This window comes from Aristolochia californica, unplaced genomic scaffold, assembly GCF_029961685.1.
Source record: "Aristolochia californica isolate CCGP_79_NKW_82.1479 unplaced genomic scaffold, dmAriCali1.0.hap1 SCAF_15, whole genome shotgun sequence".
Lineage (NCBI taxonomy): Eukaryota > Viridiplantae > Streptophyta > Magnoliopsida > Piperales > Aristolochiaceae > Aristolochia > Aristolochia californica.
In genome coordinates, this window is record NW_027181826.1 from 25,356,507 (window position 1) to 25,383,112 (window position 26,606).

Genomic DNA, 26,606 nt, shown 5'->3' on the forward strand with positions numbered 1-26,606 from the left:
TCCCTCTTGCTAGGGGTGTCATTGAGCCGAGCCGAACCCGAACTTGCCTATGTTTGATTTAAATATTTCGAACTTGAGATCGAGCCGAGCCCAGCCTCGAGCCTAAAATTGTTATCGAGTTTGAGCCCAATAATTTTAACCGAATTTGAGCTCCAACAAACATTTAAAATTTTTTCAAAAAATACATGTCTCGAGTTCAAGCTCCAACATATATTTAAAATTTTTTAAATAATACATGTCAAATAAATTGTATATAAAATTATGCATACATTTTACATAAATTTGGGCATAACCTCTACATAAAATTGAGCATGACCTCTACTTAAAATTAGGCATAATCTATGTACATATTACTTGCATAAAATTGTTTATATACTCCATAAACACTACATAATATCATGAACAAACTTTATACAATAGTAAAACACAAAAAATTAAATAAAATATCAATATCAATCTACAATCACCCAAATAAAAACTATAAATTAGTATAAATTTATAAACTATAACTCTTTCTCTTCATGCTAGAAAATAATATACGAATGAGCAAAATCTCCACCTATGACAATTTTTTTTTTTATGGTCAGATAAAAAAAATATTTTTCCACTACTAGTTATTAATGTAGTTAAAAATATTAAAATTACTATGATGAGAAAAACATGAAAATCATGTAAATGGTAGTATTATCTTCACACTCTTTTTCTCAAGCTGTAATCATAATTTTTTTTTAATAAATAGAACTACAAAATATACTCTAAATGTTTCTATGCACCAAATAAATTTTTTTCTTTTTTTTTTTAATTCCAAACGGGTCCTTAGCTTAAAAAAGAACCCGCAATGCTTTTATCCTACTAGGCAGCGTCTGCACCAGCGTGGACGTGCCGTGCCACAGGCTGCGGTGACCATCGTTCACATGTTTCATTACGCCGTTATAGATTGCCAGATTCGGAGCAATTAATTTCAAAAAGGCCACTAGAACCCTAAACCTTGGATATTTTCGCCGACGCAAGAGGTAGCAAAATGCATATATATATACCTCGAGCGAGTGTTCTTTGAAATTCCCTCCCTAAAACCCTAAAACTTTTTGGGGTTTTTTCAGTTCTTGTTTCTTCTCACAGTCTTCCATCTATCCTAGCCTTTGGTTATAATTTCTGTAGGTAAGGACTCTTCAATCTCGAAATGCTTCTTTGTCTATTGCATTTTGTAAAGAAATGTTTTTTTTTTTTTGTATATTGCACTTTGTAACGGATAGACTGTCGAATGATCTTGAGCTCTCGTGCTGCATTTCCTTCTTAGAGTTTGAGAATGATTTCATGTTTCTTAACTTTTTCGCCCGTTTTTGATTGTTGTTTAGGTTGCTGTTTTGATCTCTCCAACTGCTCGTTGTACCTGTTGTTTTACTCTTCTGTACGAGTGGGTGCTACAAAGATTTGTTTTATCTGTTTGATTGTTTTTAATGTAGAGGGTGTAGCTTGAACTTTGGCAGAAACTATGTTGCGTTGTATTTTTTTGTCGGAAAAATGTAGACCTTACTGCTACCGTCGGTTTTACATTTTTAGTGATTATTTTGGGATTTTAGTTTCCTCAAATGATATCAGGACCCATTTCAGATGCCTCTGATTTTTTCTAGTTTTAGTTTTGTGACATCGTCTATCTTACATTTTCCCATCGTTTCGTGTTTTTTAACATGTGTGTATATATATTAAAACGTAATTCTTTTAAGTAATTCTACTTTCTATTCTTGAAGTTTCATAGTTACTCCTTCGACTTGACAGCGCTCTACAAATTTGTCTATTAGAATATCGTCAAGTGACATCTTACCTAGTACCAACGCATATAAACATGGGGAAGTCTAGCAAGAAATCCAATGTCGAGGTATATTTATTCTTATATCCATTTATATTCATTCTTATGTTTCTCTGTTCTTGACTTATGACTTTTTATGCATTTTGTATCTTATTTTCTTGATCCTTCCATAAAGGTTGCTGCAACTCCCATGGAAGTTTCTCGAGCAAAATCTGCAAAGAAGAGTTAGTGTTCATTATCTTTTTACTCCTGCATTTTGATGCATGTTTTAATTTGTCATTTTTTAAAATCTGAATGGTGGCAATGTTGTTTACATGATATTCAGTTAAGAGGGAAGCAGACACAGCACTCGAGAAACAGTCCACTGTCAAAAAGCAGAAACGAGAAGTGGAGTCTGCAATTAAGGTGCAGAAGGGTGGCAAGAAAGGAAAACCTGTGTTTGAAGTTCCGCCAAAAGGGAAGCCAGAGAAAAGCAGCTCAGGCGATAGTTCTTCCGAGTCCGAAGATGAGGTCTCTTTTCATCAGAAACAATTTTTTTACTTGTCTCTCCTATTAAACTTGGAGTTTTTGCATCAATGAGATTTTCCCTGAAGTTTGTTGTGATTTATTTGCTCTTTTGAGTTAAATACATCACGTTCCTACTTATTTGTTTTACTGGATCACAATTATCTATTAAACTTGGAGTTTTTGCATCAATGAGTTTTTCCTTGAAGTTTGTTGTGATTTATTTGCTTTTTTGAGTTAGATACATCACTTTCCTACTTATTTGTTTTATTGAATTTTGATTATCTAACTTTTAGGTCAACTATATTTATCTTGGCTCAACAATTTTACCTCCTTTGTCTTCCGTATGTGTTGTTTCTTCACTATTTTGAGCAACATGTGTTACTTCTCATTGTGCAATATTGTTCTACATAGCATGTCCTAGACTCTCAATTTTTTTTTTTTTTTTGCCTACACCACTTAGTCACATACACTTTGGGGTGGGGGGGGGGGGGAGTGAAAGTGAATCACTTTTTTGTGTTAGCGTGTTTGATGTAAGTGGAAACAAGAGAATGATTTACTTTTTATAATATACCTAAATAAATAATAAACCTAAACAAACGTGGTTAATTTTATAATAAGTAATTTGATATAATATTAGAATGTATTAACATAATAAATTAATAAATAGGGTATTTTATTAATAAATTAAGATATATTGTAGTTTAATCTACATTAATACAATAATTATGTGTTAAATTGAATTATTAATTTATTTAATTATAAAATATAGAATACTCAAACAAAAATATTTACTTTTATGATGTTTAGGTACTTGATCAAATTCTTACTTTAACAATATCTTAATTATCACTCTTAACTTAGTAATTTATTATACTATTAACAGTAATGAATATAATAAATAAATAAATATGGTATTTTATTAATAACATAAGATAGATTTTAGTGTAGTATTAATTAATTATATAATTACGAAGTAAAATAAACTTATTAGTTTAATTAATTATCAAAAATAAAAATAAAAAGATTTTGATAGAGGATATTTAGGTTAATACTTTTAAAGCCATGATATTATTTAAAAAATGCTTAATAATGAATTGAAAGGGGGAAGGAGTTTCAGACGGCGAGAGGGGGAGAGGAGGCAGCATGGCGAGACAACATGGAGCGAGAGACGAGAGAGATGAGGGTTGAGAGAGAGGAGGATGGAGGGAACGTCGAGAGTGAAAGTGAATGAACTGGTTCATTCACTTTCACTTTCCATCGCATGTGCGCACTAATGCTTTTGGGTAAGTGAAAGTGAGATCGCATTCACTTTCACTTTTCCTTAGGGTGCACTAACGTGCCTTTATGCATAGGATCACAAATTCTAATCAGTGTTTCCAGCCATCCATAGCTTATCTTATGTTTTACTCTTTCACTAATATCTCCTTCCTCTTGAATGGTCAAGTCTGGCACCCTAGGTAGGAGTGTCTGGTGAGGTGTTGCTTGCTTCTCAATCTATGCCTGGAACCAGTCTCTTGATTTTATGTACTTGTGCAAGTCATATCATTGGTTTAGATTGGTTAGCTTCGTGGCACTGGTTTTCTAAGGCCGGCTTAATGCTTTTTCACCATTTACTCTCTACCTGGATTCCCCTGTTAGTGATATACCATTTGCAATTTCATACACTAATTTAATATGGACAATTGCGTTATCCACAATAAGTGCCTAATTTATTTATTCCAATGAAATAATTTTATATAAAAAAGTTTTATCGGGTCTTCCACTTCCTCTTTGAGTTTCTGTAATTTTGTATTCTTCTTTATGTTTTGTTTCCTTGATTGTACTTCAACCTTGGGAGCCATCTTACTTATGGATTCCCTTTTCTCTCTCACTTAAAAAAAGGTTTAAGCTGTATCAAGCTGTTAACTTTTTCTCTGTTGACTTCCTTAGCTCTAATCTTACTTTTCTATCAAAAGGTTGTAGCTAAAGCTGCTGCTCCTTCAAAGAAGCTATCATCTATTGTCTCCAAAAATGGATCTGCTGGAAACTTAAAGAAAAAAGCAAAACCAGCAAGCAGCTCTGAGTCCGAGAGTGATTCTGATGATGTAGTGAGTTTCAATCACTACTGGTCAATTTCTTTTGGAATCCGTCAATTTCTTTTGGAATCCACCAACTGTTTTTCATTTTCATGTGCACCTGATCTAAGTGCAGTTAAAAATATTTTGCTCCTTGTATTTGAATATGTTCTTGACACTCTTTGACTCTCTTGATTTACTCTTGTGCAACTGCCTTAAGGTTCCTGCAACTACGAATAGTAAACCAGCAGCAAAGACTAATGGGTCTATAACTGCTTCAAAGAAGCAGGAATCAAGTGACAGTTCTGATTCTGATAGCAGTTCAGATGATGAGGTTTGTACTTCTGTTTCAGATGTTTTTTTTTTTTTTTTTTTTAAATTTTGAAAGTGATAGGGGAAGCTGATCATATGCATTTGTATCAGCCAAAGAAAGTTTCTACGCAGCCAAAAAAAGTTCCAATTGCTCCCAAGAAGAAAGTGGAATCAAGTGATAGCTCAACTGAAACTGAATCCGAGGAAGACGAGGTAAGCTTCCTATATTCTTGAAATTCAAGGAAGACGAGGAAAACAACATTGATGCAACTCCTGTTTTATTGAATATTCACACACCTTCAATAAAAAAAATTGATGTAAGATATTGCATATCTTGAATGAGCACATCATGGAGTGATTTAGTTGGACCAAAACTCTCTTATTAGAAGACAAATTTGGCTAAAAAACTCGGATTTTAGGAGAATGGAAATTCGAATCACGTCAATAATTGGAGAGATAATAGGAGGGAGAATATGGAAAAAAGAGAATTATTTTATTGAACAGACCTTTGATACTTCTGATATCAATATCTCCAAAAATATAGCCTAGAATAAAAAATGTTTTATTGATAAAGAAACTAGACTCAAATATCTTTCATCCTAGTTCAACTTCAGTTCATAAAATACTTCTTTTGAGATGAAGAAGCTGATATATTTGTGAATTTGTAATCTGGTTGAACTAAGTACTCTTTCTTCTATGGCTAGCATGACCATTGACGCTTCTAATATCGATAACTCCCTATAGAAAACTCAGATTGAGAATTGGTTGAATAGGTAAGAAAATAGACTTATAGATTTTTCTTTGGATAAATAATTCTCTCTATAAAGTCTCGTTCTTAATGGCATAAGATGACTCGAAAGTAGAAGCTTTCTGTTGTTGCAGGAGCTTCTCTTGCAGTATGATTTTTTTTGTTTCAAATATCGATTTCTCTTAGAGGAAAACTCCGATTGCCAAAATTCGTTTTAGCATTGCAAATTAGACTTGATAATCTTTTCGTCAATATATAATTTTCTATATGAAAAGCTCCATATGGAGGTGCAAACACCAAGAAAACAACGGGCATTAGAACTGAAAAAAGAGAAAAAAAGATACATACGAACCTAAACTACTATAGATGATAGATCAGAAAAAGATCACATTATCTTTGTGGATTGACTGAGTCAACTCACAAAACCTGCTTTGATACCATGTTGAATTTTGGGAAAAGAGAAAAATTTCATTGATTTGTTGTAATACGAGTACATGAACCCTTATTTATAATAGAGGAAAGTGATAGATTCTAACTACAATTAAAGTACCATTTTCCCAATTATACCCAATGTCTAACAGTTAAAGATAAGTTTTAGCATAATTATACTCCAAGAACTGCAAATCATTTGGTAGACCTTCACTCTAAATGGGGATCTTCCCTCTAACACCTTGTTGTGGAGGACGACCCACCTCGTTAGGTTGTATCTCTTCTGTTTTATTGAATTTTCACACACCTTTCTTTAAAATAAAAATTAAACGGTTCAACATAAATAGAAGACTAATATAACTAAAACACCTTTAAACTAAGACTCTTCAGTGGAATCTCATTCTGTGATACTCCTGTATGACTTCACCATATTAATTCTAGCTTTGTGTTACTTTTTGTTGTGAAAGTTATGTAAGAGCCTTTTATATCTTCTTTTGAACACCTTGAAAAAGAAAGAAGAGAGTCTAGTGAAACTTTAGATAGTGACTCTGAGTATATTGTGAGCTTTTGATTGTCTTATCTCCGTTACAGTTCTCGAGCATTTGCATGTTATGTGGACTGGTCTATTCTATTAAACTCTTCTTTTTCTCTCTTTTTTGATTTGTTCCCTTTTGCTTTCTCCATTTGCTTCTTATTTTTTTAATGCTGTCAACTACTTTCTTATTGTGTTTGACATCGTGATGCAGGAACCTGCCAAAGTTGTTGTTCCTGCAAAAAGAAGTGCCCCGGAAAGGGATTCTAAACAGGTCATGTTTAGCTTGATTAACGTAATTTTTGTTTGGTTATGTAATTATTTGCTTGTTTGTTAGGTTCTGTTCAAGGACACTTTCTGGTCGTCTATACTGCTCTTCAGAATGTGTTTTGAAACTTAATGGAAGTTTGTGTTTCTTTCTTTTTACATGACCCTTTAAAAGAGCCATGTTCTTGTGCTGTGTAATGTTATTATAATTTTATCAGGTGCTGAAGTGGTAACGTCAGAGTAGAACACTGCTACATAAATTATTTATTTATAAATTAGGCCTCAAAGTGGCTGCTAGGCATTATTATATTGTTTTCTAACTAATACAAATGCATAAATTGCTGGGTGGTTACATAGTTATTTTCATTCAAAACGTCACTGAAGTTTCCCCTTCCAAATTAGCAGGCTCCTTCAAAGGCAGGTAAGAAAGAAAGCAGTGATGAACAAGAGGATGATAGCTCAGAGGAAAGTTTTGATGAAGAACCTGTAACAAAAAAGCTGAAAGCTCCAGCTTCTTCAAAAATTGTTAAAAAGGAGAATAGTGATGAGGATGATAGCTCCGAGGAAAGTTCAGATGTTGAGCCTAAAGTACGTGAAAAGCATCTGGTATTTTCTGTTTGTTGATTGAAGAATTTTAAGGTCAAATTACATAATAGGACTTGACCCTCCAATAGTAATGAGTTAGTCTCTCTGTTTAGTTTTGATTGTTTTACTGTTGCAGCGAAGCCAAGCTCCTGCAAAGAGTAGTAGTTCTGAAGATGATTCTTCTGAGGAAGAAAGTGAGGAAGAAGAACCTGCCAAGACTCCAAAGAAAAAGGTGAAATTTTTTCTCATTGGTCATGGTATTTGTAGTTTTTTGTTCAAGAACATTTAGTTTAGTGATACATTTGATTCTTGGAAACATTTACTTAATCAACTGACCAGCAGAGCATCTTGGAACTGTTATCTTGTAGGCTAATGATGTTGTAAGGGAAGATGCCTCTACAGGAAAGCATACTGCTACAAAATCTGAAAAGAAAGCTGTAGGTTTGCATATTTATTATAGGTTTTATACTTCTGACTTACTCAATTGAAAGCTTGATGGATGCTTTTTTGTATTTTATGCAGCCTAAAACTCCTGTCACTCCTCAAGCTCAAACAACCGGTTCAAAAACACTATTTGTGGGCAACTTGTCCTTTAGTGTTGAACGTCCTGATGTGTATGATCTCTCTGTCTCTCTCTCTCTTTCTCTGTCCCTCTCTCTGTGAAGGTTATTTATCTATTCTGTTCTTTTCTATATTCTGCTGTTACCTTTATTGACTAGTCTTGCATATAAGTTGTGACAGTAATATGTGACTTTGTTCTGCAGGGAGGAATTCTTTAAAGATGCAGGTGAAGTTGTTGATGTTCGATTTGCTATAGGCGAGGACGGTCGTTTTAGAGGTTTTGGACATGTCGAGTTTGCTTCAGAAGAGGCGGCACAGAAGGTAAACTATTCAAATGGTTCAGTTGAATAAATTAAAGTCTGCCATCTTGTTGGAGTCTGTAGTTGTTGTTTTGTTGCCTAAGAAAACATGTGGAACTGTTGGTAGTTTCTTTCATTTTTTCTATTTCCCTTTTTTCCTTTTTCTTCTAGAATTTCTCTTCCATTGTAGTTTTGTATTCATTAAATGTTTGTGGCCAGGCTCTTGAACTGAATGGTCACGACCTTTTAGGCCGTGATGTGAGGCTTGATCTTGCTCGTGAAAGAGGTTCATACACTCCTCATAGCGGGTACTACCCTGTTGCCCTCCTAAAAAAATATGACGTTTGCTTCTCTCAACTGAGAAGAATTTTCTTTTAGGTATTGCTTTCAGTGATCATTGATGTATGTGCACTGTACAGCAATGATAATAGCTCATATCAGAAAAATGGTAAAGGTGAGCAGGGGAAGACTATATACATTCGTGGGTTTGATAAATCTCTAGAAGAAGATAAGGTGAAGTTTGTTACTTTCTATTTTTGTTTAACTTTACTTATTTGACACCATACTCTTGAGTGATGTGCCTGATATTCTGGAGGTTTCTGTTTGCAGATTCGAAGTGCTTTGGAAGAGCATTTTGGCTCCTGCGGAGAGATTACTAGAGTTTCTATTCCAAAGGATTATGAGACTGGTGCTTCTAAGGGGTGTGTGGAACTTCTCCTTTTCCCTAGATAATTCCTTCAAATTGCACTTTTTTTTTTCAGGTTTGGAAATTTTAAGGAGGGTTTTGATTGCTTGGATATAAAGGGTTTTTTTTTGTATATTTTGATACATTGTGACAATACTGGTTAGCTGTACTTCGTTGCTGTCTTGTCTGGTTTTGAGAGTGGGGAAATTCTGTTGGATAAGTGTAGCTTAGCTAGTTATTTTGTAAGAGAGGATGATTTGTTAAGGTAGGCATTTGGATGCTTGGACTGATACATGCTCTGAAATTGACATCACTGCATCGGTGTACTCTGTTATGTATGTGTTTGCACAGTTTGTGTCATCCATTTGTATTTGACTGGTTCTTTAAAGAAGCTAAGTACCTCCATGATCTTGTGTGCTGAGGGATTTTGCATTCATTTTATCAGGCTTGCTTACATGGACTTCAGCGGTGATGACGGTTTCTCTCAGGCCTTGGAACTCAACGGTTCAGATATAAATGGCTACAATCTAACAGTGGAAGAGGCTAGGCCAAGGGGGGACAATCGTGATGGTGGTGGTAGAAGTGGTAGAGGTGGTAGAGGTGGTGGCAGAGACAGTGGTGGTCGATTTGGTGGCAGGCGTGGTGGTCGTGGTGGTGGGGGTCGTGGTGGTGGTGGTAGAGGTTGTGGTCATGCTACCCAGGGTACTGGTGAGTAAACACTTTTTTGAAGGTCTTTCCTGTTTCAGCATAAGCACATCCAATTTTGCTGGCTTTGTCTACTTTTTAATTAGTGACTGAAATAAACTTTCTAGCAAATTCTATAGTTGTTGCATTTAGCTTAAATAAAGTGTCTAGAGGGTCCATTTTATGCATTCTTGTTCTGTACTTTCATTCTATACACATTTTTTTTTTGAAATACATGCACATCTTACATATTCGGTCTCTTTATTTAATATTCTGTATCTTTGTGCAGGCAAGAAGACTACTTTTGGCGACTAAGTTGGACTCATAGAGTCCTGTAATTTTGGCGGGTATTTGTGGTCTATTGCAAGTTTTGATGTGAATTTACTGTTCGTAGCGTGGATCGATCTATGTTAATTGGGATAGTTTGCCATGACAACATAAAAAGATGATTTTTTGCTCTTTTTTTTTTTTTTTTTTTTTTTTTTTGAGTTACCTACATGGGAACAAAAGGCTCGATATTGAGTACCAAGCCCAATGAAATTCAGTAGTTTTTGTTGTTAAACGGAGGAGGTATCGATTTGATAGTTGCTGAAGGCCGTTAGGTGTTTTTATTTTTTTATGCCCTGACCTAGCAGTTTGTTCTTTCATTGCCCCTAACGGTATTTGATGAATGCAGTTGCAAGTGTTTATGGCCTTACAGTTGCCTAGCCTTAATTTTAAAAGCGTTTGTAAGTATTTTGATTTAAAATACAAATCTCACCGCAGTAAAATGGCCTTACAGTTTGATTTGCTAGAAGGTGAGTTTATGGGGTCGTTTCCTCAAAAGACTGATCTCTTATGCTAGTTGGAGAAAATTGAAGTTGTAAAATGGTTAGAGATGTTCTTAGTGTTAGTGATAGGTTTATGGTAGACGTTGCTATCTTGTATGACCTCACATTTTGTTAGATTTTTAGGAAACATTTAGGGCTGTGTTTGGAACAAAAAACAGTGGAGAAAAGAGCAGAAAAAGAAAAAAAAAATTGGTTTTCTTATCTAGAAATGGGAGAGAAAAAGGAAAGGGAAATGTAGTTTCTATACGTAAAAAATGAAAAAGAAAAGAAAATGTGGTTTCTCAAATTTTTGTTTATTTTTTTTCCCCAAATTTTATTATTATGTGAGAGAAAATTTATTAACAAACAGAGTGATTCTCTTATATTTTCTGTTTTCTTCTCAATGAGTCTATGCTAGTCTCACAATTTTTTTTCTCCCTAGTGTCTACATAATAGCCACATTGTTTTCTGTAGTTGTAAAGGAAACTCAGCTCAGAAATGTTTCTTTCTTCATTTCATCGACTTCTTTGGAAGGTGTAATGCGCCAAAGAAGTAGTCACTAACATGGTAGGGAGTACAGCAACAGGGAGTCCTACAAAGGCTAAATATTATGTCCGGTTCTTATTTCTTGAGTGGCACAAGAATTATGGGGGTGGAGGCCGGAGTTCATCTGAAAATAGAGCCTTTCCTTGTATTCACACTCGGGACAAATTGAAACCTAGAGGATGATGATATGAATTAAGACCGTGGTTAGCCTATAGAATCTAACAGCTCTCTCCCAGCTAGTTTATTGATTATAGGATGTAGATCCCCAAGCGACCACCTGAAATCAAAAGCAGTCTATAGAGAATTGATCTGCAAACGTCCAAATTCACTTTCAAATTGTTCGTTTAAATACTTTTGCAGCTACAAATTATTGTCGAGGCAAAGCATGAAACTAGAATTACATTAAAAGCAGAAAAAGCACTCGGCTCTGCAACTTACAACAACCTCCTCATAAGGGAATTAAATAATCTTAAAAGTAGGCAATATAGGTACCCTTAGAACGTGTTTACCATTCAAACCAACCCTCAGAATATGAAGACCACGCTGTCATGAACCCTAGACTTTTGGTTTTGTGCCACACATTCAGAAATCCACATCAGGTTTCTGATCTCTTGTTCCCTCAGCCTCATGTATGCAAAGAAAACCCCATAATGGAACTGCACATTTGTGTTGAGGAAATCAGCAAGCAAGATGAAAGAATAAAGAGCATACTTTGCATGTGTTGTACATGTACCACTGAAAGTGAAACTCTAAATTGCCTGGCTGACATGTTAGTATAGTAAAAGGTCAGAGATCCTACCTGTTGTTCGAATGCCAAGCATAGCCTTTTTACCTCCTCTTCATAAAATGCCTTGTCCAGCATTTGGCTCTCTCCATAGGATAATTTGGCAAAAATAGACTGATATGGAGGGTATTTCTCCATGACACCACGAACCTGCTCCATTGATATTACTAGATCAGCCATGACCACAATAGTATTTTTAAACTGGATTCCAGTAAGCAATTGGAAATGAAAACTGAGTCAAATTCGTCATTCAGTAACAAAACACAAGCATAAACATCTGATTGCATTTTATTTAAAGAGGCTACTATTTTATTTTGTCACAGCGAGAAATGCAAACATCTCAGAGTGATATCTGACAAGGTGTAATTGATGACGCCTTTATGAAGAAGTTAAAGGAGGGAAGCATATTTGCACAGCAATATCCAAAAATTTACTCCCACAAATTCAGAATTTAATATTTTCAAAATTTCACTTAAATAAAATTCAATTAAATAACTGCTTCACCACATTTTCTTATCTTCAATTAGTGCCAAAACCATTTTGTGCGTCTGAAGACACTTTGCTTTGCTGGGATTGAACCACATTTCATGTGTCTACATGTAACAATGGCTACTTTTCTTTTAAACATTAAAAAAAAAGTTTCTATGCTTTCTATGCAAAATCAAGTTCCAAATTGTGCTTCTCAAGGTAGGTGGAAAGCAGTTACTATGATATCAAGCTAGCTAAATAGCTACACATCAAAACTACCTGATCAATGTCCTCACAGACTGCAAGTTCCTCATGGCCATATGGGTAGCTACAAAGACATGCACATCATCAATTAAGAAACAAAGAAAAGGTCAATCAGTTTCAGAGGATTCCAAAATCAAGAATCGCATATGAAAAGCTTACAGCAAACCAAAGCTAGAATAGAGCTTCCTACGATCGTCTCTTGTCAGCTCAGTGCCAATACTGCAGAAACGAAAAATGTGAAAATTAAGAATGATGAGAGGTAGTTCAACCAGAGGTACCTCCAAGAAAGTCACCTGTTTATTGTAATATTTACAGCTCTTCTGTCAGCCTCAAAGGCTAGGAGGTCCGACATGATTTCTGCCGTGGCTCCACCCAGTTTCTATTGAGAATCACAATCTTAGATCAGTAATGTGGCAGGTGTCCATGTTAGTTTCAGTTATCGCACAAGAAAAGAGCTTATCTAACACATATCAACATACCTGACAGAACTTGTAAAAATCCTCAAGATATGCCTTATAAAGGGTGTTTCTCATGATTTCAATATTCATGTCATCCAAGTCCTATTAAAAGAGAACACATAAATCTTAGGATAGAAATTAACACATAACGTTTCACCTTCCTTCTGGTCAAAACAAAAGGACACCATCAATGGGCAGGTGCTAAAAACTAAGTCTTCAAATGCACTTGAAAAGCAAATTAATGTTTCAGAGAGCTATTAAATACTGAAAGGGCAATTTTAAAATTATGTATAAACAATAAACAGGTGTTTCTTTAAAAAGGCTGTTGTTCCAAGAAGCACCTCGGAAGTGATGCACTCTGAGAAGTATGGGGCCAAAGGGGTGTCAACAAGCACCAATCTGTAGAGCTCACGCATATTCTGTGCAACTGCAAGTGTAGCAATACTGAGAAAGAGAAGTTAGATGCTTACTTTTAAGGTATAAAAAATACAAAAATAATACAAAGCTAAACAAGAGGTACCTATCAAACATGCCTAGTGGATGGCATTTCTCCAACAATTCCTGAACATCTCTCTCATGCAAGGTTCCAGTAACAATAAGAACCACATTGTCAATCATGTGACCATATCTAGTATGAGAAAAAGAAAGGATATTAACAAGTATTGAGTACTTGAGCCTGGAATCGGTCCACATACAAGATCATCTGAAAAATATCTGAGTCGCCCATTCATTGTCCAAGAAATTAGAGGGTTAACTTCCAAAAAGCAGCAGACTTTTAACTATTTAGCTGGAAAAGAAAGCTTCCACGTGATTAATTATGAGAGCTAAACAGAGGGGAATCATAAGCAGTGGTTGTATTCGCATTCTAAAGCATTTAAAATGACTGTATCTCATAGATGAGAATTAAAGTGATGCATACGTTATGTACTCTAAGAAGGTCGACAATGGCTCTGTGGCTTGGCATAGCATGTGTTTATACTCATCAACCAGCTTAAGTGTACACTTCTCCACTATCGTTGTTGTATGCAAAGGGGAAGGCTCTGCAAACAATCAAATAAAAATATCAATCCCAACAACCAAATACCAATCAACCCATCCAAAGGATGCGCTAGAGACAATAAACTGGATGTATCACGCCAACATCGGCAATGTTCGGATAGTAGATATGATAACATCAGACTACCCGCAATAGAAAATAAGTCTTCAAATTGAATGAAAATTTACAAGAAGAAGAAGGAATAATTAACCTACCGTTTTGGAGATAAGGTCCATATTCAGTAGCGGAGAGATGCATCTTGATGTCGTCTAAAGTCTCACACTGGCAAAGGTTATTGTAATCCGCTGCGGTGAGAAGACCTGCACGGTGACCTCGCACAATTGCTTCAAGGTAACCGCCATGAATGTTGAAGGTTAGGGCTTCGAAACCGTACATCCTGCGGGCTAAAGTAAACCCAGAATCCGAAAGAGGAAGAGGAAGAGGAAGAGGAAGAGAGCAGATCTGATCGGGGTACCCAAACGTAAGACCGGAGGGGGGAACTACCCCGCGAGATATGTTTCTTCTGGTCACGAGACGAGCTCTCCCCCGAGAGGACGCGAGATGATAACAATCTAGCAATTATATTAGCGCGATAGACGATTTCCTACGACAATAAGAAAAATGAATACATTCCATTACATCATACCAGCCTGCGGATTTATTCGGAAACGTCAAAATCCGATATGTACATTATCGGCTGATACGGAGAGTATTGATTAGCCTAAAATCTAATGTATCAGCCAAAACTAAATACGTATTGGTTGATATCTGATATGTACCGAGCCAATATAAGATTATTTATAAACACTGTTAATCCAATACAAAAAATTATTTGGTATGAAACATGTCGAAATATAGTGCACCCGAGACGTATCGGATTTCCGAGACAGGGCCGCTGCTTCGTACACTCGCCCCCGAGAATCGAGACACTCTAAACCCGAGATGACTTTAAAAATTTTTGCCCTCGAAGAAGACCTGGAAGGTTGTTTCTCTTTGCATTCAAAATCTTAGCTTTGACGTCCTGCAGTACACCAGCCGGAGCTTGATAGGGCAAGTTTTTAGCTGCAAACCGGTACAACTTCGCGTCAATGGAAGACACCAAGGAGAAAAAGGTGCCTGTTTTGCCATGGATGAGAAGCCCTTTGGACATTACTCTGTTCGAAGAACGCCTCGTTTCTCAGCTTCCCTGCCTGGAGCCCAGGTTACTCTGCTCTTAAAAGTTCTCGTCAAGATTGTCTGTTTTTATTTCTGGGTGTAGTTTCAATTTCCTTATGCTAGAACAGAAAAAAAAAATCTAAGTAGTAGATATTGTTGCTGTTCCTTATTTCATTCCCATCTGTCTTTTGTGATGTATTAATGGAGATTGAGTCTAGGAGATGCTGGGTCCAGTTGTGTAGTAAACAGAAACCACCTGTTTGAACTCTTCTTCTTTTCATTTACGTAATGCTCACAACAATGAGAATGTGAAAACTCTTTTGGGCTTGTTAATTTTTTGGCAGCTGGTATAGCGGGGGCCATGTTAGCAATCATCAAATTTTTACCAAGTGTTATTCACTTTGTGTTGTTTTTCTTCCTTCCCGAATCGTAAAATGTCCTCCAACAAGCTCATGTCTCCATTACGTTATCTTGTAGGTTAAAGGATGCCCTACAGGATATGGGCATTGATTCACTCTTTCCAGTTCAGGTGGCAGCATGGCAGGAGACAGTTGGACCAGGTGCTTTCGACAGAGACCTCTGTATAAACTCGCCGACAGGAAGTGGGAAGACTCTTGCATATGCCTTGCCTATTGTTCAAATGCTTTCAACCCGTGCCTTTAGATGCTTGCGTGCTTTAGTGGTGCTGCCCACTCGTGATCTAGCTGCGCAGGTTCTATTTAATAACTTCAGTATTGATTTCAATCTATGACCTCTGAATACCAACCTTGATTATCTCCTTGGATTGTGCTACTATTGGAAGATACTTGTGTTAGCAAAGCAGTTGAATAGTTGTTACTGCTGTTTCTTGAAGCATAGATAGTAAAGACTTCTGATCAATAGATGATTTTTGTGTGTTAATTAGGTTAAGCAGGTTTTTGATTCCATTGCACCAGCCGTTGGCTTGCGTGTTGGCCTAGCAGTTGGTCAATCTTCAATTTCGGATGAAATATCGGAGCTCATCAAAAGACCCAAGTTTGAACTAAGTAGTTTGTATGAAACAGATGATTTTCATGAAGAGTTACAAAGTGCTGTAGATATACTTGTGGCAACCCCTGGAAGATTGATGGATCATATTAACAATACAAAGGGTTTTACTTTACAACATCTTTGCTATCTTGTAAGTATTAGCCTGTATTTGGCTTTCTAGTCAGCCTTATTTACTCCATTGTACCTTTGTGGAGAGCATGGGATCACTTGGGATATGCAGGTCTTATTTCCACTGTTAACCTTTGTGGAGTGCACAAGATCAATTAGGATTAACCATCTACACTGCTTGCATTGTATAATTCTCAGGTTGTTGATGAAACAGATAGGTTACTTCGAGAGGCATATCAATCCTGGTTACCTACTGTTCTGCAGCTGTCTCAATCAAATCAGCAAGGATTGCTAACCTATAGTGGAAATTTGCCTTTCTCTCGGCTTGGTTCCATGAATACCATTAGAAGATGGTAAAAGTCCTAACATGCACATCAAAACCTTGTGTGCACCCATCCTGACTGACAAACTTTTTTCGTTAAACATATTTCATATCATATTTATCAGCATACAAATGTATAGTGAGACATGTTCTTTGTCTTTCCGTAACAGTGGTGTTGAGAGAGGGTTTAAAGGAAAATCTTACCCAAGGCTTGTGAAAATGATTCTATCAGCTACACTCACTCAAGATCCTAGCAAGCTTTCTCAGCTTGATCTGCATCACCCTTTGCTCTTGACAATGGGTGATACACGGTACAAGCTCCCAGAAAAATTAGAATCATATAAATTGGTGAGTTTTGCTAAATTTCGTCCTGTTCTTGTTTATATTCTATTTGATCTGATAATTTTTTTCCTTAATGTTTCCAAAGACCTCACTCTTTTACCTTGAACACAGATGTGTGAATCCAAGCTCAAACCATTGTATTTAATATCTCTTCTGAAAGATTTAGGCACGGAAAAGTCTATTGTTTTTACGTCATCTGTAGAATCAACTCACCGCTTGAGCACCTTATTGAAATACTTTGGGGACCTTCCTTTTAAAGTCAGAGAGTATTCAGGCCTTCAACACCAATCAATGCGAAGGTAATCCTGAAATGTGTAAATTTGGTTTCTTTACATACATATTATTATTGTGTGGTTTGAAAAACTAGTACCTGTTATTCTTTATATTTTTGTACAGAAAGGAAACATTTCCTGAAACTGGAAAGTTTTTCATGCAGTAAAACACTGAAGGGCTTCCGGAAAGGGGAAATCCAGGTGCTTGTATCTTCAGATGCAATGACTCGTGGTATGGACGTTGAAGGAGTACAAAATGTTATCAATTACGACATGCCTGCTTATGTAAAGACTTATATCCACCGTGTAGGCCGTACTGCAAGGGCAGGTCAGGGTGGTCGTTGCTTCACTTTACTACGGAGACATGAGGTACTAAAAGAATTTTCTGTAAGTTAGCACTTATTTTTCTCTAAGTAGGAGTACATGATTGAAGAAACAACTTGTGCATGTAACATTGATATTACAGACACAAGGTAAGTTGATGTGCTTGTCTTGGTTGTTATGTTGCTTGTGTATAAGTGTTAAGAAGTTAAAATTATTTTGATCTGTCTCTATTTAAATTTGTTTTTCATTAAATTAGAAATCGAGTACTTTTTTTCTGGTTTTAATATGTGTGATTTAAAATTGATATAGAATACTGCTTCTGGTAAATTAATGGTTTCTTAAATAAAAATATTGATGGTGGATTTTACTGAAAAGAAAGAAGAACTGTGCAGCACACAGGCTGGAAGAAATACAACTCAATCTGAGGGGTGGCATTGATAATTTAAAGTTCAAAACCAGGTGATATCAGATATGATACTCTTTCTACTTTTCCAGGTTAAACGTTTCAAGAAGTTGTTAGAGAAAGCTGGTGGTAATGATTGTACCATTTACTCAGTACCTGCTGAGTCAGTCAAATCACTCCATCCCTTTTATTTATCTGGTAATTTTTCAGCCATATGATGCTTATTAAGTTGAATAAACAAATGCTTCAACAATTGTTCGAAGCTTATGATTTTGTTCATTTTTAACAGCTTTGGAAAGATTAAAGGAATCTGTTGAATCAAGAGGATCCAAGAGGGGTAGGACTATTTTTAAGTCTAGGAGCACAGGCAAAAGGAAGGATAAAGGTAGTAATGCAAGAAAATAGACAAATGGCTGCATTGCAATTTTCAGATGTGCTTGTAGCATTCGTGGTGAGTTTATCATTTTGTCCCTTTTAATTATTGGCAGCTGCCTCATGGAAAGTAAAGCACCCATTTGATGAGATCATGGACATAACAGTTGAATGACGCATAGTCTGGAAAAAAAATGTTCCAACATTTGCTAACTTGGAATCTGATAAGCTAGCAAATGGTGGGCCTTGCAGAGATAACTTCACCTTTGGGCCTCACTTGAGCTTTAGCTCCTTGAACTGTTTGCATTCAATGTTGTACCCTATGTTGTAACACTAATGCTCAGTAGATTAAATAAAGCTATCACTGTTTTCAAAAGAAAAAAAGGCTGTTGGTTCACTTTTCAACCAGTGTAAGACTGTTTCTGTTTACCATATATATCCGTATAGTTAAGGGGCTGCCTTGCATTTGATTTTCTTCAATCTAGTTCTGTAGGGTATGGTGATTTTTTTTTTTTTTTTCTTGTTGCAGGAAAGTGCAAAACATTATTTTCCTTATACATGATAGTTTTCTTCCGTCAATCAAGAAATGCATTAATGTCTTAAAAATTTCATAACTTATTTGATATTTATGATGATAACCATTAGAATCCAACTTGTACAACATGGACATAGGCACTTTTTTGTCTTATTTAGTCCATTGTTGTTTTTAAGCAATCATTCACCCATTGGCTGTTGGTGTAAACATAATAAAGAAGAGGATGCTATCTAAGTAACTAAAGAAAAACTTTACAAGCCACACTTTAGTCCAAATTTAAACTGTATGAATAAATGCTATACCACTTGCTGCAATCAGAAATTGGACGGTGAATGAAACAACTTTGAGAATTGGATGTCTTTATAAGATATTGGATGAGGTTTTTTATGCTGGGAACTTTATGCGCCATTTCTTTCCATGGGACTCTGTTGGGCAATGAAGGCTCACAAACTGGATGATCAGGATGAAGCTGTTTAAAATGTGAATTTTCTCAAGAAACAAATGTTGAGAATGTATCTTTTCAAATAAAGAAATGTTGTAAATGTGGATAAGAATTTATTAACCAAGACTCCACTGAAATTTTATATATAAACAAGTGAGGATGACAAAAATTGACCCCAACTTGAGACACCAAACAAAATTCTTGCACTAGAAGAAGCAATAAATGGGATATGTATGGCTAGGGGTGGTGCTCGATCAATAAATAGTCTAGGTTGGGGTAAAATACCCATACATGAATGTTGAAGAGAAGGTATGGAAGAGTCTTACATGACTCTCACAACAAGAAGTCTCATATAGTTAGAATTATAATGGTGGAGTCTACAGGAAGTCTCACAAAAGAGTTTCGGTTAAATTTGTTTTAGTTATATTGGTCTTCTTTATGTTCAATTGTTCTAAGACTTAATTTTTAATGTTTAACTTTGGGTGTAATTGGTACAAGGGTAGTTTAATTATAATTAGATTCTACTTGTTTTCTCTAATATAAATAGAGACTCATGGTACTCAAATTACAAGAAGTTAGTGAAGTATTTATCTTTTCCAGAAATTCAACATGGTTTCAGAGCGGGTTTTGTGAGTTGATTCGTTTACTCACAGAGATAATGTGATCATTTTTTAATCTATCATCTCTAGTAGTTTAGGTACGTATTCTATCATTTTTCTTTCTTTCTTGTCCTAGTATCCATTGATTTCTTGGCGTTTGCACCTTTGTATTGAACTTTTCATATTGCAAATTATATATTGATGGAAAGGTCTTTGAGTCTAATTTTCAACGCAAAAAGAAGTTTAGCAATTAGAGTTTTTTACAAAGAGAAATCGATATTTGAAGAGGTAAAGGTCAGACTGCAAGAGAGGTTCGAGCAATAGCAGCAGAAAGCTTCACTTTTTGAGCTATTTAAGCCATTAAGAACAAGACTTTATATGAAGATTTGTATGTCAAAAGAAAGATCTGTAAATCTATTTTCTACCGTATCAAACCAATTTTCAATCTGAATTTTCTAGAGGGAGATATCATTTTTGCAAGGCTCAATGGTAATGTTGGTCAAAGAAGAAAGAGTACTCAGTTCAGCTAAATTACAGTGTCTGAAAATTATCAGATTCTTTCTCTCAAAAGAAGTATATTTTATGAAGAAACGTTGTACTTAGATGAAAGGTATCGAAGTCTAGTTTCATAAGGAGAAAATTTCATGTTAATCTGATCTATATTTAAGAAGATATTCGCATTGAAGTCAACAAGGATCAAACTACAAAACGAAGGAAATCAAGAGGTCATAAAAGGTTCAAGAACGAATCCTTTTATGTCAAATTAGATATCGGTGTAAAGTTCTTTGAGTCTAGTTTCTTGAGCAACAAACTGTTTGTGATTCTGAGCTATATTTTTGGAGATATCGATATTAGAAGTGCCAAAGGTCAGTTTTGTAAAAAATCTCTTTTTGTTTTTCCTTATTTTCTCTCCTATTATCTCTCCATGCATTGACATGAATTGAGTTTCCTTTTCTCCTAAATTCCGAGTTTTTTAGCCAAATTTCTCTTCTAATCAAATAATTTTAGTCAGACTTAATCATTCAATGTATGCAATATCTTGCTTCAATGTTGTTCTCAAGTTTTACGTTTTTGTTACTTGGTTATGTATCTTTCGCATAGTTAACTCCTAAAAATTGTTGTTACCCCAAAAAAGTTATACTTTGGTCAAGTTTATTAAGTTCTACTGTTATAATCTCTCCTAGTTTTCGAATTTTTTTTTGTCACTTTGGAAGTATGAGAGTTACATAGTCGTCTCCTTTCGATTGTTTTCCTTTAGTATTTTTTCAGTTTATCGTCTTATGTTTTTATCTTTTTAGACCATTGCCTAGACCGACTACCTAAAAAGTATAAAAGTGTGTCCAACATCAAGCTTGAGTCAAACCTTTTATTTTTCACCCAAGCGGTGATTTGTGTTTGAGCTATCCTTAAAAAGTGAGTAGTCTCTTTATTAAGTCCTAAAGTTGGGCAGTTTTTTTGTTTTTAAAATTGCGCGGAGTGTGTTTTAGAATATGACCATTTTGGTGTATGGGGCTGTCGTACGACTAGAAGTGATTTTCTTTTCCTGCATTGTGTTTTGTCCAAGTTGGGTCTATATATACTTTTTATCCCTAGTTTGAGGGAGAGAAGTAGATGAAAAAGTACAAGGAAGAGGTATTTTGTTTCACATGTTGTGGTAATTTTTGTGTGACCAAAATATTCAAGAAAAGGGAGAACAAACAATGAAGAATTTTACATCTATGAACATGTTTTTTTAGCAAAGAAAATTGTAGACCAAGAATCATTTTCATTGCAAGTTGAAGTTATAAACTCCGGTTTGAGGGGGAGTGTTGAAGAACAATTATGGAGGAGTCTTACATGACTTTCACAATAAGAAGTCTCACGTAGCTAGAATTATTATGGTGGAGTCTTACAAGAGTCTCACAGGAGGTCTATCAAAAGAGTATTAAAAGTGTTCTAGTTATGTTCAGTTGTTCAATTATTCTAGGATTTATCTTTTAGTGTTTAACTTTGCGTGTTACTAGGATTTATCTTATTGTACTCAAATTACAACAAGTTAGTGAAATATTTCTCTTTTCCAGAAATTTAACAACAAACAACTCGAACAATGTTGAGAGACATTCTTATACCAAAAATATTTGCTACCAACTATGCCATCAACATCATTTATATTATTAACTGCAATTTTATTTGAAGGAAATTCCTTGCATGTCTTAACTATAGAAGTTACGTCTCTTGTTTATCATATATTAATAAAAGAAAGAAATCAGAATAAAACTAATATAAATATATAAAGAAGTATAAACTATTTTATTTGTTATATCAAGATATGATTAAAGAAAGAAATCAAGTGTAAAACTAATATAAGTATCTATAAGTATAAACTATTTTATTTGTAATATCAAGATATTATTAAAGAAAGAAATCAAGAGTAAAACTAATGTAAGTATCTATATAAGTATAACCTATTTTATTTGTAATATAATTTAAGTCCATAACAATAAAAACTCACATATCAAACTTGATAACTATGCATTTTCATCATATATTTGAACAAACTGTCTTTTTATATTCTTTTATTCTGACAATTAGAAAAAAAGCAGAAACTAGGTCATATATGTCATCTAGTACTAGAACTAATCTCTTAACAATCACATAAATTTACTCATATTTATAATGATTTCATAAATTTTGATTTTTCTCTTTTCTATTGTTTTCCTTTTCAGCAGGTCAACCTCAGCCTGCACCATGGGACATGGGTCTGTACTTTTTGACCGATTTAAAAGAAGAGTAGGATTTGGGTCAATCCAGTTAAGGACATGTCGATGTAGACCTAACCTTTACCTATTTTCAACCTGAGAGCATCAAGAATTCTTAGGGCATCAAGCTCAAAGCTCGGAGCTTTTGTTGATGGCCTTGGTATATAGATAATCTCTGGTTGAGCCTATGGATCTGGAAATTTATGGTGTGATTGTTCATATGAACCTTTGAATATGGACATCTGGGTTTGCATGTTGTAGGTACTACATGAGGAGTGTCAAAGGCTGAAACACCTTCATCAAATTTTATGTGAAAATTTTTTCTGTTGAAATATTGTTTCTGTGATACTAGTGCCTATCTTCAGTTAGTTGCTGAGAGCATTTCCCTTACCAAGGCAGTCGTTGCTGCCAACTCATGGCTGTTTCTTGGGCTTGCTTGCTTACTCGGTTGAATGAAATTCTAATTGTTACTGATGAGTACATCTTAACAGGGAGGATGATAGAGAGAAGGTTATTTCTTGAGAGTGTGATTTTAAGCTGTTATATGTTACTGATTGAACAAAAGTGGCACTGACAATTGCTAATTGGACTCCCAGGCTAAATATATCCTGATGCTATTAAGTAGCATTCCCTTGATGTTTGAAAAAGGCTGACTTTTTGCTGAACTGTTCCTGGCCTGAGTTCACCAACGGTTAGGTAAAGGTCGAATGGATCTCTAGTGCAGGCACTGCCAAGGGAATTGTTTGGGAAGAATAGTGTTCATCCACATAAGAGACATGTAGTCTACCTATCTGCACTGTTCTTTTTGTGAACTTTTATCCAATACCTGTTACTTGTATTGCTGAACATCTTAACTTATATCATTTTAAAGAGTGACTATGTTATCAATGAAGCTTTTATTGATTGGGATATATCTATTAAATACCTTCCTTTTCCAACTTTTTGCTTGTGTGAGTTTCATTTTGTTTTCTTACTTGATTTTTGAAATTTAGGATGTAAGAAGATCAAAATATACTTTTCCCTGTTCTTACTTAGTCATTCCTAATTTCTTCACATATCTAATCTATGATTTCCCCGTGCAAGAATGAAAATGATTGCAGATGAGTCAAATTGGGTACTGCCTTTGAATTATGCAAGTGGGAATAGGAGTTCTTAAGATAGCATTCAAGTCTGAGCATTGGATCGTGCATCTGCACATAAGGAAGGTAGAACCTGTACTTCTTCAATTGAACCAGGTTGTGACGGTGTCTGAGGCAAGATCACTAAAAGCAACTCAGCGGATAGGGAAGCACAAACATGCTTTTTTTTTGTCAATTCTAATTTCTGATATGTATTAGATAGTGGCAAAGCAGACACCATTTATAGCCGATTATGGTGGTCTATGTACAAAAGTGTGAAAAAGAAGGAAAAGCTGAAACAAAAGGTAATCTAGAAACACACTCTCTGACCTGTTCAATTCTCAAGGAAAAAGTTTTAAGTGGAAGAAACAGAAAAGAACCCTGTTCAGCGAGTGAACACTGCTGAAGTGAGGAGAAGACTCTTCTGTAAAAATATTACAGAGCTTGCTACTGTCACCGAGTCAGAGATCAAAACTTCTCTATTGCTGAGCACAACTCCGTTTCTGGCCAAAGACGGAGAACGGTCCCTCCACCTCTTTCCTGCGGTAAGAAGAAGCAAAGCCGGAGCTTTTTGAGGAAGCCACAAGCTCAGAGACTTCTATTCTATCTTCTTCCACTATGGTGTCGAGGATTTTTGACACTCTGCGTCTCATAACGCTGACAACCTGTGGCGGAGCAACTTCAGAAACAAACCTGGAAAGGTAAGAAGCAGCCATATCTCTTATTTCTCTATTTCCAGAGAATGAAGAGGAGAAAGAAGTAAGAATATCAGAGAAGTGAGCGCTGCAGAGAAGGATTGGCTTTTGCTGAAAACCAAATTGATGAGGGGGGAATTTATAGGCAGCCCAAGTTTTGTAGTCTCTGGTGTCTCCATCAGCTGGTTTAAAACGTCCATCAACACAGCCGCCTCTCCCATTTCATCTTGAAGGCTCGAAATGGCGTGTTTTAATCCGCAAGGTTAGACAGTAAAGTATGGTATGGGAGAGAGAGTAAAAGACGTGGCTGTCTCTGACTGGAATGGATATCTTCCTGGGAATCCGTTTCTAGTATTTGACTGGTTAACCACTTTTCTCCGAATACCTGATAATGAAGACGAAGATGGAGATGTAGACTTAAGAGACTTAGTCATGCATGCAAATGTCACCCCATTTAAAAACTCATTTTCAACCTTTCAAATGGAAAAAGGTTAAACATAAGAACTTTCCTGATCATCATTCGTATCTGCGTGAAACTTCTGGATTAGCTCAATTTCGCAGTCAATCTTCTCTTCAACAAGTTGCAGCCAGCCATGGCCAACATTGCGAGTTGCAGAAGGTAAAGGACATTTGAAAGCTCATTCGTCTAGTCTTTCTGCAAGGGAATGGCCCGCCAAGCAGAGTTTTTCAAATCAAAATGCGAGAGACAGTTTGGCTCTAATCTTGAACATGTGTGAGTCTACTTATCTAACATTTTATCCTACGAAAGGAGACATGATACGTTAACGTTATGGATGAAGAGTGTCCCCATCATGGTATCACTTATATATGACATAAACTGCCATTTTATTTCAAGTGCCCTTCTTTGTAGGAAAGGGATCAAGTGCCCATCTTGACTTCGTTGTTATATACAGACAAGTGGTCCAACAAAAAGGAGTATGCCAGCCGGGAACGAGTGAGTTTACTGGGTAGTCTGAGAGGGGGAATGGGTATTTCTCAGCAGCTGTTAAGGAGGCGAATGGGTGCTCTTCCTATTATTAAAATGAAAAATTCTACCGAGGGATGCTGAAGATCCAAAATAGAAAGAAGATGAAGCAGATGAGGCGGTCCAGAGGAAAGGATTCTCTCTACACGCAGTCTTCAGAGTTCGTCTCTCAAGATGAGACAGTAAAGAGGTTTTCTCTGATTTAAAGGTCGGCGACCAAATTTTTCCTCCACTGCCCAAAAGTAATCTCTTTCCTCATGTTCCCGTCCTCTCATCCAACCGACTGATGCAACCGCCCAAATCTTAGCTTTTGTAACGGGACCCATTGCAGAAACTATCCCGTGCTTTTCTGTAAATTACAGCTGTTATGTAATCGGGTTCAGATATGTATTCTGTAGCTTCGTGACATCGGAAGAGAATTTCTTTAAACGATAAAAAAACGTTATTACAGGAAACGCTTGTTGGGAGCTTTCAAAGTGCTGGGTGACCAAAATGTTCGTGCTTTAGTGAGCCAGGCCATTTAAAAGCTTCGGAAAATTATCCATGTAGTTGTGTATGCACTAAGCTGCTCTTAATGCTTTGTTCAACTGGAAAAAAATTCATCGTAAGAAAAAGTAATTGCAGAAACCTTGAGCTACAACTCATGGTATTTTGTGTATAGGAGTTAGTTCCATTCACGGTAGACGATATCCATTTTGAAAAAACTAAAAAGGGAAGAAGAAGCAAGAAGAAAGAAAGAAGAAAATCAAAAGAGGAGGAAAGTTTGTCAATGGACTAACCCTTGGACAAGGTAGTATTACTGGCACTTCAGAATGAAATAGCTTTCTCTTCTTCTCGCAAACAAATGATTTTTTCTCTGAAAATAGTAGATAAGTTTAGATCACATCTCTGCTGTCTCTTTCCTCTTTCCTCTTTCCTGGTCTAAAGGTAAGCTCTGTCCCAGCTTTGAACTTCCAGAATTTTGATAATACCCCTCTGCAACTCCATTCTTTACCATCAAGCCACCGCCTTTCCACAGGGTGCATCACCCAGTACTTTCTGAACCAGCGCTTGGTTCACTCAACCTACAGCAAAAAGTAGCTCAGTAACTGTCTCCATGAATCTTGTCAGATCTCTGGTGAATTTTAGCTAAACCCAGAAAAAACGAATTCCATGCGATCAATCGTCGTGCAAGTAGACAACTTGCCCATGACAGCATTGACCCAAGTTCAGTTCTGCTCCCATCGGGAAATCCCTTGCCATCCTGTCAATGAGTGCAAGAATAATATATATATATATATATATATATATAGATAGATAGATAGATAGATAGATAGATAGATAGATAGATAG

At 35.9% G+C, this 26,606-nt stretch overlaps 3 protein-coding genes across 6 annotated transcripts; 2 read left to right on the plus strand and 1 right to left on the minus strand.

The window, feature by feature from the left end:
* The first annotated feature begins 1,053 nt into the window (after positions 1-1,053).
* Positions 1,054-10,162, plus strand: LOC137951741 (nucleolin 2-like). 3 transcript variants are annotated; one of them, XM_068798622.1, is made up of 18 exons: positions 1,054-1,158; positions 1,777-1,876; positions 1,983-2,031; positions 2,133-2,317; positions 4,270-4,401; positions 4,589-4,702; positions 4,792-4,893; positions 6,604-6,663; positions 7,062-7,262; positions 7,378-7,473; positions 7,610-7,678; positions 7,764-7,855; positions 8,006-8,123; positions 8,321-8,409; positions 8,521-8,614; positions 8,711-8,802; positions 9,232-9,494; positions 9,760-10,162. In XM_068798622.1, exons 2-18 carry the CDS (start codon positions 1,844-1,846, stop codon positions 9,783-9,785), a joined length of 1,815 nt encoding a protein of 604 aa, XP_068654723.1. In that variant the 5' UTR covers positions 1,054-1,158; positions 1,777-1,843; the 3' UTR covers positions 9,786-10,162. The 3 variants fall into 3 exon arrangements, with proteins under 3 accessions (XP_068654723.1, XP_068654725.1, XP_068654724.1); XM_068798624.1 differs by having other exon boundaries at positions 7,062-7,244; XM_068798623.1 differs by having other exon boundaries at positions 1,058-1,158; positions 1,800-1,876.
* A 967-nt stretch (positions 10,163-11,129) lies between these two features.
* Positions 11,130-14,398, minus strand: LOC137951457 (V-type proton ATPase subunit d2). Its single transcript, XM_068798120.1, has 10 exons — positions 14,051-14,398; positions 13,719-13,839; positions 13,320-13,427; positions 13,141-13,243; positions 12,821-12,901; positions 12,635-12,720; positions 12,501-12,560; positions 12,357-12,405; positions 11,625-11,759; positions 11,130-11,481 (listed from the first exon to the last, which is right to left on the minus strand). Exons 1-10 carry the CDS (start codon positions 14,229-14,231, stop codon positions 11,350-11,352), a joined length of 1,056 nt encoding a protein of 351 aa, XP_068654221.1. The 5' UTR covers positions 14,232-14,398; the 3' UTR covers positions 11,130-11,349.
* A 449-nt stretch (positions 14,399-14,847) lies between these two features.
* LOC137951699 (DEAD-box ATP-dependent RNA helicase 1) lies at positions 14,848-23,387 on the plus strand. Of its 2 annotated transcripts, none has more exons than XM_068798548.1 (10): positions 14,848-15,036; positions 15,468-15,702; positions 15,895-16,149; positions 16,326-16,480; positions 16,620-16,797; positions 16,903-17,090; positions 17,228-17,432; positions 17,883-17,988; positions 18,080-18,241; positions 22,444-23,387. In XM_068798548.1, exons 1-9 carry the CDS (start codon positions 14,924-14,926, stop codon positions 18,193-18,195), a joined length of 1,551 nt encoding a protein of 516 aa, XP_068654649.1. In that variant the 5' UTR covers positions 14,848-14,923; the 3' UTR covers positions 18,196-18,241; positions 22,444-23,387. The 2 variants fall into 2 exon arrangements, with proteins under 2 accessions (XP_068654649.1, XP_068654650.1); XM_068798549.1 differs by having other exon boundaries at positions 22,447-23,387.
* The last annotated feature ends 3,219 nt before the right edge of the window (positions 23,388-26,606 follow it).